The sequence below is a fragment of the Patiria miniata genome, unplaced genomic scaffold, assembly GCF_015706575.1.
Source record: "Patiria miniata isolate m_02_andy unplaced genomic scaffold, ASM1570657v1 HiC_scaffold_1, whole genome shotgun sequence".
NCBI classification, from domain to species: Eukaryota; Metazoa; Echinodermata; class Asteroidea; order Valvatida; family Asterinidae; genus Patiria; species Patiria miniata.
This window is the reverse complement of record NW_024037047.1, coordinates 30,820,044-30,834,576: the sequence shown is the minus strand read 5'-3', so window position 1 is coordinate 30,834,576 and position 14,533 is coordinate 30,820,044. Positions and strand designations below refer to the sequence as shown.

Sequence of the window (14,533 nt, the reverse complement as noted above, 5' to 3'; positions counted from 1 at the left end):
GCCTACAAAACTAGTTGGCAACATTAAGAACATGCAGTTAGGAAAGAATGTTGCAACCTGACGCTGCCTTTTTCTTCAAATATCATCTCAATGAAGGTTAATCATTGCAAAAATGATGATAAGACATGAATCTGGGACTGAGAAACATTTCCAATTTTGCTAGGAAATACTTAGAACATTTTCTTGACTCTCCATAGACTTTGTACACAACTGCTGAAGTAGCGTCCGGTTGCACTTGCAGCATTCTTTCCTGCAGTTATGTCAGGGGCAGGGTTTTAGAATTTTTGAAGGAAACTTGGGGGTAAAATGACGATGACAACGACAAAACACACCACGAAAATAAAGATGGTGATTGCCGCGATGTACCATGAACGCACAAGGCGTGCTGAATCTCACAACGCCAACTGTAAACAGGGGTGTGAGTGACCCCTGATAAAAATAGCTGAAAATAGCTGAAAACAGCTGGAAAAGGTGTAAAAAAGCCAAACTTTGGAAATCTCCTATACTTTTGTACACAGCAAGTGAGGGAAAAAAGCTGAAATCCAAGACAAAAAAAGCTGAAATCAGCTATAATTTAAAGCTGAGATTTCACACCCCTGTGTAAACCGCGTACAAAAATCACAATTTCTACCCCAAAAAACTGTTCAAAATTACAAAAAAAGATGTCAGATAAGTCTACTTTAGGTTGTTAGAAATGTTACTAAATCATTAACTTTTAAGTATACTATAGTTGAAAAGGTCATTTTTTAATAATAACAAATATCAAAACTGTACAAAAGACAAGACAAGAGAAGAGGGGCCTGCCCTGTATACAATCACCCTTCACTCTTGTCTCTCGACTTTGTCTTGGAGACTTTCTTTGTCAAAACAATTGTTCAGCACACATGGTTGATTGTGTAACACCGATTCAGCATGTTCAGTGTATGCACAAATGATACTGCAATTTCGTAAGCGTACTGTACACAGCGAATGAGGATTAACGTGCATGAATGGGCGCTCACCATACACACACACCACACACACAGTACAGAACTGCGTGTACCGTCGATATGGCCACGTAATCGTAATGCACGTTCCGAGTTTAAAACATGCCGGTAAATTTTGGTGGCAATAAATCCCTATCTACGCTTGACTGAAATAAATAACAAACCTTCAGTCAGACTTGTATGACTGCCCTCCACACGAACCCGTCTTTCCAATCAACCCTGTCTCGATGAAGAAGAAAAATGGGCTCAAAATCAATCTCCTAGTTGGTGCATTTCGACGCCACGCACATGTGTACAAGCAGCAAACCGAACGTACGTACTACTGAATGAGTTATATCCCAGCATGCAACGCTGCACTGCCCGACATTTTTAGTGTGGCTTTTTCTGATTGGCCAACGTATTGCGTGAGCATCTCATTATCTCTTTTGACCAATAAAAAAAGGTCATAGTTCCTAGTCAATGACGTCAATGAAAATTCGGCGTGCGCGTGTGGTGTGATGTGAGGGATATCCTCGTAGTGACGCGAACTTTGCCTGTGATATTAATGTTATGTGGTCCGGTCATGAGCATTTACAGTTATAGAATCAGAACAGGTTGGCATAATTATTTTTCATAAATTACACAGACTCTCGAGCGCCACTGATTATAACAGTGGTTATAAAATCACGTCGGTGAAGGGCAAAGCGATTTAAATTTAGGGCCTACATAGAACATCTCAATATTATTATAAAAAGACAATGTGCATAATACCCATAGAGCAAGGCCTAGGTCTAATTGTTTTATTTTTTCCCCTAACTGTGAACTCGAATAGTTCATACTTACAGACTATGTCGACGACCGCTTTTCCGCAGTTCTGAAAGGTAATCATTGAGTTAAAGCTTAATTTGAGGAGTCTGTTTCCGATTGGCGACGTGTCCTTAGTGTAGCGGGTCCCTATCTATTTTTAATCATGGCGTCATAACTGAACCGCTTTGACATTTTATTGTCAACTTTCGAAACATAAACAGTCATCTCTCCATGAGTCAGTGACTTAGTGCTGGAGAAATCTGGGGAATTCTTTCATCATTTGCGGGGTTGTCCTTTTGCAAAAAAAAAGTGGTCTTTGGAGATCTGTAAATCTAGCTTTACTTTTGTGGAATACTCTCCGTATTCTCAGCAAGGGCAACACGGATTGGAGGAGAGAGAAAAACGGCACTCGATCTGATTTTGAACGTCCAGGCCGGGACAATCGTACCGTCGTTTTTCCATGAGACGTCCCCCTATTTCTTCAACCCCTTCCTAATAAAATGTGTTGCATTTTCATCCTTTAAATTGGTAAAAAAAAAAAAAATTAAAAGGTGCAGTGCGCTTTCACCGATGACAATAATGCATGCGGCCATTTCATCGCAAGAGGGCGCTAGAGTAACGCAAATGGCAGGGTCGTGGCGAATTTAGGTCGCTAATTGTTTCATATAACACGTCATTTTTTTAGAACAAAAATTGTTTGAAAAAATAACTGCGATAATAGACCAATGTTTTGTACTTTTTAGGTGTTGTAAATGTCATCAGGAATGAATGATTATGAATGACAGTTCAGGCCTCACGTTTACAATCTTGATGAAAAGTTTGAAGAAACAACTCAAAGAACAAGAACTTGACTATGCTTCTGATCTTTATATTTATTAATTAATTTGATACTTACAAGCAGACTTAATGTTTTACAACAATAATTATACATTAAATACCCAATCTTTAAATTGTATAGTTTACAATACTACAATGCTTCCGTACATTACATCGAGTAAACTTAAACTCACAGTATATGTATAAAGCAAGTGTAATGTTGCTGATGTTGAGTTTAAACTTGCTCCTACTTTTCTTCTATTTTGGACGTTTGCAACACTCTAAAATAGTGTTATTTAATCAACACCGAAATGGTTTAATTCGGGAAAAGTGCATGACCTACTGGTCATTATTAGCGCTGGTCAGATTGTTATCGTTTTCCTTAATTAATTGGGTTGAGATAACAGCTAAAGGCGACGTAGAAGCCGTTGATTTAAATGATTCACAGTAAATTTTATTTAGATCGAAAAAGAATTGAACTTAACTTTAATAATTAGGTTTTCTGATATGATTTTCGTCGCAGTTCGAACGTCACTTGCAATTTACAGCCACTGATAGGCCTACTGATTTTCTTGCAACTAGGCTAGCGTATTTTTTTGCTTATTATTGTAAGCACTAATACATTTAAGATATTGCACATGCAAATTATGGTCCAATTCCTTGTATCCAACCCACAGCCGCCATAGAACTACTTACGTTTTAAATGTCATAACAGTATAGTAAAACTTTGCTATCTATGCATGGTTTGACAGGTGATTTTTCATATTATTATACAATGTTCAAGCTGGAATGAACTACTGACGATGTAATGTGTGTGACAGTTATACAAATATTTATGTATATATATAATATAGAATTGTATTAATATTACAGTTTTGAATATATCAATTTACATATCAATAGTTCGTTTGAAGTATTAATCCATTCGACTACGGTTCCCATCCCAGTCAGTGTGTTTCTCGCCTTTAACCCACGCTTACATTAAATATTTAAATATCTTTTTTTAAATCATATTTCTATAAAATAACTATAGTGAATTCCTTTTGCTTATATTTCCTTAAGGAAGAATTTCCTTAAGGAAGAATTTCCATTAGGAATAAAAGTTTCCTTAAGGAATCATTTCTTAAGGAATATAAGCAAAACGATACCCACATTGCACCATAACATTTTTAGGGTGTATAATAAGGTGGGTGTCGTCTCAAATGATTTCTTCCAATCGAGTATTAAACTACTGTATTATTTTTTTTCAAACTTTATTCGCAGATATCTAGGCCCATTTTCATGGCGATGTTCAAGTCAGAGAAATATGTGAGCGGCAGAAATGTTTCACCTCAACATTATGGTACTTTGGCAATATCATGACTCATAAGAAGTTGTGATTTTATTGTGTGTTATGCGACAACATAATTATATTGTCAGGCCACAAATAATTCGAAATTTGAACAATAAATATTCCATGTAACTGACAACCGAACTTCTCGGTTGGTACTACAACCTTTGTATTGCTAGAAAACAAAATGCAATTAAAAAATTAAATTTATTTTCAGGTTCAAACTCAAAAATAGAGATACTTTAACTTGAGCACCGAAATCAAGCTCTGATGGTGTTTCTGATCATCAGCAGAGTGGGGGTTCGAGTCCCGGTCTTGTGTCCCTAAGCAATACACATAACCATTATTGCTTCGTCCTTCGGATGGGACGTACAGCCGTAGGCCCCGTGTGTTGTGTATAATTATGCACGTTAAAGAACACAGTAACACCTATCGCTATTAAAGAGAAAGGGGTTAAATATGTTTCTGGCAGTGTGCTACTTAATGCGCCGCACCTTATAAACCCTTATTAGGTGCTACATGCTACATAAAATGGGTCTCATATTGCAACTACTTTATTAACCTGTCTTTATAATAAATTCAAATTAATTAGCGCCTTGAGTACCTAATTGTTGGTATATACGTGCACTATACTCCAGTATTATTATTTATTATTAATGAAACAAGTTGCAAAACGCAAAAACTCAGTCGAGCGAGAATAAGCCATCAAATGGGGCCAAAATCAGTGTTTCAAATTTACCCATCAACCCACGCTACACTCTAAAAACAGACTGGTTTACACAACCAATCATTGGTTATAATAACTATGATAACTGTTTAATATGTGTCCAACCAATCAATGGGTTGGACACATGTGAACCAATTGTTGGTTATTTCCCAATGATTTAGTATGTTAACCAATGTTATTTTTATTTATATGAGGCGTTTATCTAGCGAGGGTATCTCCAAAGGCGTTTTCGTTTTTCGGTTTCTCCCAACACTCTGTTCAAATTTACAGTCTTCTTCAAGACATCCAAATCATTCTCCTCGTCGTCAAACCACAGAGATGATCGCTATCAGGACCACCAGAGCTAAGACTCCGATCAAGACGCCGATCAGTATTTGCTTCTGCAAAGGAGGAAAGTATTTGACAGACGGAGAGAGGGAACCCAGAACAAACGGGGAGGGGAAGAGGGTAATAGAGGGGAGGAGGAAAGTTGGGAGAGAGGAAGATGTTTAGAAGAAATGTCAGTTATGGAAATGGTTAGTACATGTTAGTAGATTAGTAAAGAGTATGAAAAATGAGACATGTTTCTTTTTGGCCGTTGTGGGAATTAAAATACTGCCATGCATTGCAATACTCTCTAAATGTAAAAGAGCGAACAACCACTCCAGTCATAACGAGGGGCAACTCTCTTTGAGTATTTTTCACTTTTAGAATGAAGTTTGCATTGAAAAAAAAAATCATAGTGAAAACCACTCTAAAAGAGTTAAACAACTCCCACTCTTTTTAAAGCTAAAGAGCCACATGGGGAACAACTTCGAGTGGTTTTTCACTCTTTTACATTTGTAGAGTACGCTTTAAGTCCCGTTTGTCAAATGCGACATATTCTGGTAACATTATAACGTAGTTGCTTGCCACACAACACCGATCACAATGTAGTTTTGTTTTACAGCTATTTTGACGGGGAATGTTTTAATGTAAAAAGCCATACGGTACAGTTGGGCTGTCAACAGAGGGCGCTTGCATTATTCAACAGCTGAGCCGAGTTATAATAATACGGCTGTTTTATGCGGTTTCAACAGAAGAATCCATTCTTGGTTTGGGTATTAATAAAAAAGACTTTACCCAAACCAAACAACGCCCTCTTATCAGCGGCGGAACTAGGATTAAATCTCTAAGGGGCACCTGAGGGTGCACCAAATTTTTCAAGGGGGTCACTGAATGAAGACAACTGATATTTTTGGTGTGTGCAATTCAAACTTTTAAAAGGGGGTAGCCCCCCCCCCCCCCCGGACATCGTTGTTACGTCACAGCCTGCTTTTATTATTGTGTCGGCCATATCTGAAATACGCTATCGTTTTCTTTGTACTGAAAAGCTGTAAAACCATTGATTTTAGGGCAGTGTATATAAATATGAAGTGACAAAAAAAGACAAAATGACGTCTCTACGTGCATACCTATTTATTCACAGTCATCGTCATCATTTTCCATCCGTGAACCACAAAAATTTCATAAACGATGACGTCTTTATATTCAATTTACAAGTACTGTTCATTTAATCGTGGAATGGACACAAATTATTTTCTAGACTTTTGGGTAAATAATGGGATACGTTGGGAAGGAATGAATGGAATCAAAAAGTCAGGACACAATATAGCTAAGCTGTGGAAATACTTTCGTTTCCTTTTTAGACTTTTCAGTGTACTCATATCACGCCTTGATATACGAATGACAATCACGCCTTAAATTATACACACAACTTGAAAAAGCATCTGGATTCAAAAAGTGTATTAAACTTTGGCAATTCTCACCCCTTTCTCATAATTCAAAAGTCCATTTATTAACCGTTTGACCAATCACACGGGCTGTATTTTAGGGATGATCGATTAACGAGGTATCACAGAAATCTTACCACAATGGAATTGGAAACGGATTCGGTGAACACTACAAAATGCTGACATTGAATAAAACGTGTGCTTTTTACTCTAACATAAGATTAAGTAATGAATTATAGGGGTCATTCAAGTTAAATATAACATGACATAATTTCAGAAGTAAACATTCATGGGCATTACAAAATGTCAGTGTCATCAAAAATACAGAGAAAAATTAAATACATAACAAAAGAAATTTAAAAGTCATTATTTACTATGATACAAATGAAATACATATCTTTGTATTTTACATATAATTTGTTGTCTTCTTTCTTGAGACACCACCGATAACAAAAACAGTTGCTAAAATATTCAGTATTGCTAAAAGATTAACAATTACAAGCTACAAAATACCTGCTTTTTAAAGGATAAGGTCACTAATGTATCTCATACACAACGATACTTTACACAGTAGCTATCTTGGTCTTGTACCTGAAGGTACTGCATGGCACATTATGAGGTGGATCATCTCATTCTTGGCACCAGTCTTTTTTGGCCCACTGTACACAAAAAAATGCCCACAAAATTCTTTCCCACTACAAAATAGATACAATCATTGTCTTCACGATCCTATATTCAGTGTATGCAAATGACTTGTAGCATTAAACTTCACAAACTTCAACCAATAAAATGAAATTTTCATTCACAAACAGGGAACAAATCTGATGTTTTTTTTATCAAATAAACTGGGCTCCAAGCTGGACCTGCGCGTATGCGACCAATAAACCTTTTGTGAGTTAAATTTTAATAAAAATCTGGAACGCTGATTTAATCCATTATGCTTTGCACATTTTATTAAATGTTCACTCTTCCGACCAAAGAGACTGTTACTATATCAGGTGTTTCGGGGCAAGCCTTATGTTAGCAACCCCCAGCTCTGGCATGGTCTGGTGTCTTTGTGCGGCTCTCGACCAATTCATGTTCAGCACATAAACAGAGTTGCAGTCGAGCATTTTCCAAGTAGTGTGTCAAATATTGAGTTGTTTGTTGTGAACAAACTTAAAATACATAAACAAAATACTTGTTAAATTAAACTTTTGGGACAAAAGAACTCAAACTGTTTTCCCTTTTTTATGCCGTTAAATTACAGAGTCACTTGTCAACTATTTCCCTCAAAAACTCCGCCAATTCCCTTCGAGATCGATATTAAGGATTTCTACTGAGGGATAGAATTAAACACACTAACATTTGAGACAAACCATTGGTGAAAGACAGGTTGCCAGTTTGTGCATTCCCTGTCTCCCAGATGTGATGAACAATGTGGTACAGTGTAGCCATGGAGGGACCAGACTGAACAAAATGTGGCAACCTATCTGTCACTATCAGATGGTCAAAACAAAGTCTATTCTTTCATAAAAACATACCCTCCTTAATAAAAAAAAAAAAGGCAACACAATTCCAACACTAACCGACTGGCCAATCTAAATGTTCACTTCACTGTAAAAAAAAAAAAGTTGGATAAAACTCTGTTGGGCAATGTAATTCAGATTGGGTTGAATTGGGTAATAACTGTCAAACTACTGGGTGAGTAAAAAAAAACGAAACCCAAATGTCGGGACCATTGTTTTAGTGAAGTTCTGCATGTAGCACTTTCAAACTCTAGGATATGAAAGTCCAATTCATAAGCTTTCTTTTAGTACAGGAATCATTCAAATCACTTGTGTACTTTTCAAGTTACAGAGTTTTAAACACAACCGTCGTTTTGAGGTTCTGTCCCCGGGTGAATTGTTTTCGTTTTGCTAAAAGAACACACACTTCGTTTGTGATCCGTGGACAGAACTTTAAAACGGTGGTTGTGTTTAAAACTCCGTAACTTGAAAAGTACACGAGTGATTTGAATGATTCTTGTACTAAATGAAAGCATATGAATTGGGCTTTCATATCCTACATTTTGAACGTGCTACATGCAGAACTTCACTAAAACAATGGTTCGGACTTTTGGGTTTCGGGGTTTTTTTTACTCACCCTTTATTGGGAAGAATTTGCCCAAGAGTGTTGGCAATTGATAATTCGACCAGCATTGGTCAAATTATCAACCCATTTTGCCCAACTTTTTTACAGTGTTAGTTACACAAAATCCCCAAATTTCCAACGAATAAGCATTTATAACAACTAAATCACAAAATAACTTTAAAAAAAAGATTAGGTATGTACAACTACATAAAGACAATTAATATTTCGATTTTGTGGCCACTTTATGCAGAATGTTTTGCATCTTTGTTTTAGGTGAGTTTTGGGACTCTAATAACTGAACACAATTCCATGACGGGTGAAATTCATTGAAGGACACAAGTTGAATAAAAAAAACGAAAATACAGTGGTTGCAATGGTGCTTGAAACACTGAACTGTTTGATAGACAAGAGATACTTCAAACTACCGATAATTGAACAGAAATTTAGTATACAGCAACAGGAATTGCGGTGTAATAATTGCACTGGAAAAGGACGCACGCCCAAAAGCTTTGAAAGTTTTGCAAAACCACATTCCTTCCCATACTTTCCCCGTCAAAACACAGCCTACCATCCTTTTTATCTCAAAAGAAAACCAAACAATTCACCATTCGCAGCCAAAACGTACCGCCTCTATTACAGAAACACATCCATCTACCATACATTTTTAGCTAAGTACCATCCATGACGTGTACTGGAATGTATTGTTTGAATTTCATTTGGTGTTGAAGAACCCAAAGTAAATTGTAGAACTTTAAAATTTGTTGTAAATATACACTGAACTGACAACACATGACAAGCGTTACATGTACTAGCATATATTCTTTACCAGTCACCAAGAACTTATTTTTCTTTCGTTAGGCCAAGCAACTTAACCCAAATAAAAGCAAACGTTTGCTTTATATTTTAACATAGTAAATTTCAAAATTAATCAAATTTAACGCCTTAATGAGCTTACATGTAGTATGACTCAAACATGTCTTGTTTATAAGTCCCTACAATTTTTCAAAACTATACACTTACATTATATTACAAACACTTGATGTCAATCTAAGACACTAATTTTCTGGTTAACTGGTATTGAAATATGCAATTATGTTGAAAATGTCATGATAAATTTAATTACAACACCACTACGGATTGTCACGCCACCAGCAGCACACAATTTTAGAATAATGCGTGGTTTGACAAAAGCATTAAAAAAAATTGACATTATACAAAAGAAGGGCTCTAGATAAATGTCCGTTATCAAGAGCAGTTAACCACAACACTTGTCAATGGACATACATTTGAAAACAGAAAATAGTTTGCAATCCCATCGTCACAAATGAGTCAGATGTCACCAAGCGGTCAGTTTTGCATTGAAAATAACTGGATAATACATTTGTATGAGGTTTCACTAGATTATACCCAGAGCCTTTGTTTGACTTTGGGTCGTCACACATGTTTCAAACATTTGACTCGCTCTCGGGTTGGAAAATTCTCATTGCAGGTGACGCAATTTGAAACATACTTGACAACTTTCAAAACCAAAGTTTCCAAGTAAATCTGACCTATTTAGGGAATGTTATGAGAAGTTACTATTGTTGCTCTAAAAGCTATGAAATGAATTGAACAAAACACCACTGATTTTAAAGGGATTATTTTCAACTTTTTTCACATCTTCCAATGTGGAAACATACCAGGCAAAATGGCTCATTTTCAAATAAACAATTTTGCTGTTATTATTATGGCTAGGCATTTTTAATTCTTGTGCTTTTTGGTGGATCTTTTTAAATCTTAATTCTAACAATTCGCTCTTTTAAACACTTCCGCCATGGGCATGCAGAGCCTCGATCTGGCATCTTTACACAATGCATATAGCCGGTTCAGTGATTCCCGTGTCGGGGTTCAGATCACTGAACCGGCCGGCTATTTTTATTGTGTGAAGTTGCCAGATCGAGGCTCTGCATGCCCAATGGCGGAGTGTGAAAAGAGCGGATTATTAAGGGCATTTTACTAGTAACTGTGAAACCACTATAGCAACATTCTTTGTCATGTCAAACAATCGTATCAGCAACTAAAATACAAAACAAACCAAGGTGACTTGAGATTCATTTGGTTGAGTGAGGGGATTGCATTTTATGCCCTACAAAAGCTGGAACGGCACTAGGACTGAACATTTGAATTTGTGGTTGTGTTTTGAGAGTGCAACCTTGATCTCAAACTTGACGATTGCTTTCTTCCAGATCCACCACGATGACAGTCGAAGTGCAAAGAGCTGGGAAGGAAACGTCCCTCATTCCAGGTGTTTGTGACAAAAACATGCAAAGCCTTTTGACGAAGTGCTGAGCAGTCCCATGTTAAGATGCGGGGCGGGGAAGGAAAGGAACCGGTGACCGGCAGAACTGATGATTGTGCAACACCAAACCCTACATAAATGGTCCCCTGCCCTTATCACCCGACGTTGGGCACTATTGAAGCTACCAGTATAACAACGATTGCTATAAGAATACCACAGCATATGAGGATGTATATCTTTTTCTGTGGGTGGGAAAAGATACAAAAAAAAGAGAAAGAGTGTGACATTTAAAACCTTTGGAACTTAGAGTGCATTGTGTTTGGTTTGTGAGTGGGTGGGCTGGGGTGGGGGTTCGGAGAAGGGATAAGTTGTGAGGGGACTAGGGTATCATCAGCGTAAACAAAAGTGGAAATGTGTGGGATTGCAAAAATGTATAAATCCATGTAAATGACACCAATGTTTTTACCCTGCAAGGAAAATGTTCAGTGGGTGTTTCTCCAATGGAGTGAAAGGATTGTATACAGTGAAATGGTCATACTTTTGAATTGATAAAATAAAGATTTAGCACTATTACATAAAGATCAAGGTATGCTCAATATTGGATTACACCTACCGGTGGGTAAATCAGTGCTACTGAGTTTCATTTCAAAAATGCCCCTTTTATACAAGTGAAAATCGAGATCATATTTCCAAGAATGCGAGCAGTGAAAACCGTAATATATGAATCACTTCCAACATTTGCTGTACGCAGTTAACAAGAGAAACTTTTTAGTCGAACAGTTTGCAGAAGAAAACAAATTAAATAGAATATAAAAAGGGAACTGATAGATTATGAGCTATTCGTTTTAACTTCTACTTCCTTTAATGTACTCTGAAAATTGAATGATACATTTGTTTGTTTCTGTTTTTCATTAATGCAAACAAATCATCAGTGGCGAATTTCATGCAAATTGAAAGAAGTATTCCTTGGCTGTCAATTGTACAATCATTCTACTCAGAAATTAAAGAACATATATCCATGATTTTATATTTAAAAAAACAACGACTTTTTCCAATGCATAAAAACACAGAATGATGGCGGTACATACCTTCATTTGCGAGGATTACATTTCATGGTGTGATAAGTATGAATGAAAACAATGTCATAATTTGGCACATTGTGCAAACAAAACACAAACACATTCCAACAGGTTTATGATTTTCTTTACAATTACATGAACACCCACAGTGTTAAAAAAAAAAAAAAAAAAAAAACCAGTGAAAACTTGTGATACAGCTGAAATTTGAATTTAGAAGTCAAAGGAATGATCATCAGTGCCAAATTCAAGAAATTCACAATACAGAAAAGCACTACATGACATATGCTTATGAATCTTTTTAATTTGTTGATGTGCGCGTTTTAACATTTGTTCCGATTTTGATTTAGATTCTTTCGTAAGCATATGGAAACATGTACAAGTATGTTTGTAATAATGCAATATTCACTGTAAAGCAAATCACTGAGTTTGATAGCTGCTCAACAACACAATCTCTTTGAGTCATGCAGCACTGTGAATTCCTCGATTAGAAAAACCATACAATAATACCATCAAAAGTTGAAAGCAGGAGTAGCTGAGAATGAGTCACGGGCAGAATAAAATTGGGAAAACAAAATAGAATCGGGAAAAGCAATATTGCAAATTAAAATGAGACCTTCTGTGTGGAAAGAATCAAATGAGGTGCTCCGACACAAACTTTGAAACAATATGAAAGTTTTCCTCAAGTGGAATTTTCGGGACTGCAGTTCATGTTTCTGAAATACATGCACAATATGCACCTGTATGTGAGTAGTTGTAGTAAGAGGTACAAGAAACAGATTTTGAAAGAAACCAAACATCTGTATCAATGCATAAATGTACCAAAATAGCACATTTAGCAACACCATCAGACAAAAAAATAAAATTACATTAATCCACAACAGAAATAGTTAGGTGACCATGGACATTTTTCTCATCACTATAGTGTTATGACTAAATGCCTTATCTACAATGTACATGTCATTTTCGCCTGAACTTGAATTTATTTATTATAGGTATAGTCCATCATTTGCAATGTGTGCGTTATGTTAGTTTGAAGCAACAAATTGTGCTAAAAACTAAAGAAAGGTGCTTAACAACTAATCTGACGAAGTTTCAGCTCAGCGAATGCTGTATATTCCGAGAAAACAATATTCTAGGATCTCGATTTCAAATCAAAAGTTGACTGTTTTGAATTGGGCCTGAATTCAGTGTCCGAGACACGTTCTCACTGAGCCGATTGCAGCTACGCGATGTCGCGCATCGAACCGACGAATTATAGCAACCACGCACGCGCGTACGCACCTTGTCAAGGCTTGTGCACGCTTCGCCGAATTGAAAACGAACTACATATACTAACGGAAATTTCCAACGATGCATCTTTTAGACGCATTTTCACTGATTTCTTCACAATGATAGCTTGCCCGAAAGAATAATTTCACAGGGACTTAAGTCTCAGTATGCTTTTCAACAATAATTATGTCAGTTACTTTTTGGATAGCTGCAAATGATGGACTGTAACATTCATCTATCAGTTTATTGTTACATTTCAACAACTACTAGTTTATTATTCAACTATTACATGTGTATTTTACGACCTGATTTTTCAATGAGAGTTTTGCTGCAGATGTAAAGTGCGACAAATTATGTAAATGCAGGGGGAAGGTTAATTGCCTTCCTGCTAAATAGCAGGCCACCCCCCCCCCTCCAAACTACCTAATTGCAAGATAATTTATAAACAAGAGAATTATGCCGTAAACCTAACTCATTTTTTTCTAGAACCTGCCTGAATCCTCCCAAATTCAGCCCTGTGACATAAACCAATAATACAGGTTTTTGTACGTATGTACATAAGTTGGGCATTAAGCCCCATGTAAATTAATGGCATCAGAATCCTTCAAACTCAAGCAAGCACCAAGTGATGAATTTGGAAAGAACTTGGTGTGATAAGGGTTAAAATGTGACAAGCCTTACCACCTAGAGTTACATGTACAATGTACTGTAATTATTTCCATCCCCACAAGTAGGTTCAGCAAACAAGCCAGTCCTAAACTTTTTCAATTTCTTTCCTGACAAAAATGGCCTGACCTGAGTCCTATGATATTCTTCTTCTTCCCATTGAGTGCTGACTTCACAATTGAAGAGGACAGCACTTTGGGTGGGGTGTGATGCGAGAGGAGGCTTAAATTTAGTTAAAGCCGCTTTGCATGATACTTTTTTGCTTTTTTACCTTAATAGAAATGCCAACTTATGGGGACACTGTACTTTGATAGCACACACAAACACAGAAGACAAAGACGAAACTAAACTGAGGCCAACAATGAGTCCATGTTTGAAAATGTGTTTCTGATGCAGAATATGTGGAGAAACACAGGACAATAAAAGGGGCTAACAGCGCCCCCAAGAGTTGACCTTATTGCCCCAATCAGGTAAGGGTGCATGCGAGTAGCTCACCTGGATTGACTCAGGTAAGCCATGACAGCTCGGCTAATCGAACGCTCAACAACGTGCCATTACGATCCTCACGTGATGTCCGTAGCCGCGGCCATAGCCACCGACAAAATGCCCGTTTCGGATTGAGTCTTAGTTCCAGATTTACTGCTTTTCAGTCAATTGCAAAACTCAAAAAGCTGGGCTGGAATTATAGCCTCAAAAGTCGCAATGAACTCAATAAATGATAACATTTACTGGT

At 36.9% G+C, this 14,533-nt stretch overlaps 2 protein-coding genes across 6 annotated transcripts in view; both read right to left on the bottom strand.

Moving 5' to 3' along the window:
* The window catches only part of LOC119728738 (calcium-transporting ATPase sarcoplasmic/endoplasmic reticulum type-like), a 99,891-nt gene extending 98,568 nt beyond the window's left edge, over nt 1-1,323 (bottom strand). For 2 of the 3 annotated variants that reach the window (XM_038201116.1, XM_038201098.1), the window contains exon 1: nt 1,151-1,322. The gene's annotated coding sequence lies outside the window, so the exon portion shown is untranslated. Of the gene's footprint in view, nt 1-1,150 lie in introns of all 3 variants that reach the window. The other variant, XM_038201106.1, reaches the window with a different exon arrangement.
* Nucleotides 1,324-2,947: 1,624 nt separating this feature from the next.
* Nucleotides 2,948-14,533, bottom strand: part of LOC119728691 (syntaxin-like) — a 79,970-nt gene continuing 68,384 nt past the window's right edge. For 2 of the 3 annotated variants that reach the window (XM_038201019.1, XM_038201029.1), the window contains one exon: nt 10,157-11,028. In XM_038201019.1, the coding sequence (XP_038056947.1) occupies nt 10,942-11,028 (87 nt within the window). In that variant the 3' untranslated portion in view covers nt 10,157-10,941. Of the gene's footprint in view, nt 5,026-10,156; nt 11,029-14,533 lie in introns of those variants that run through there. The other variant, XM_038201056.1, reaches the window with a different exon arrangement.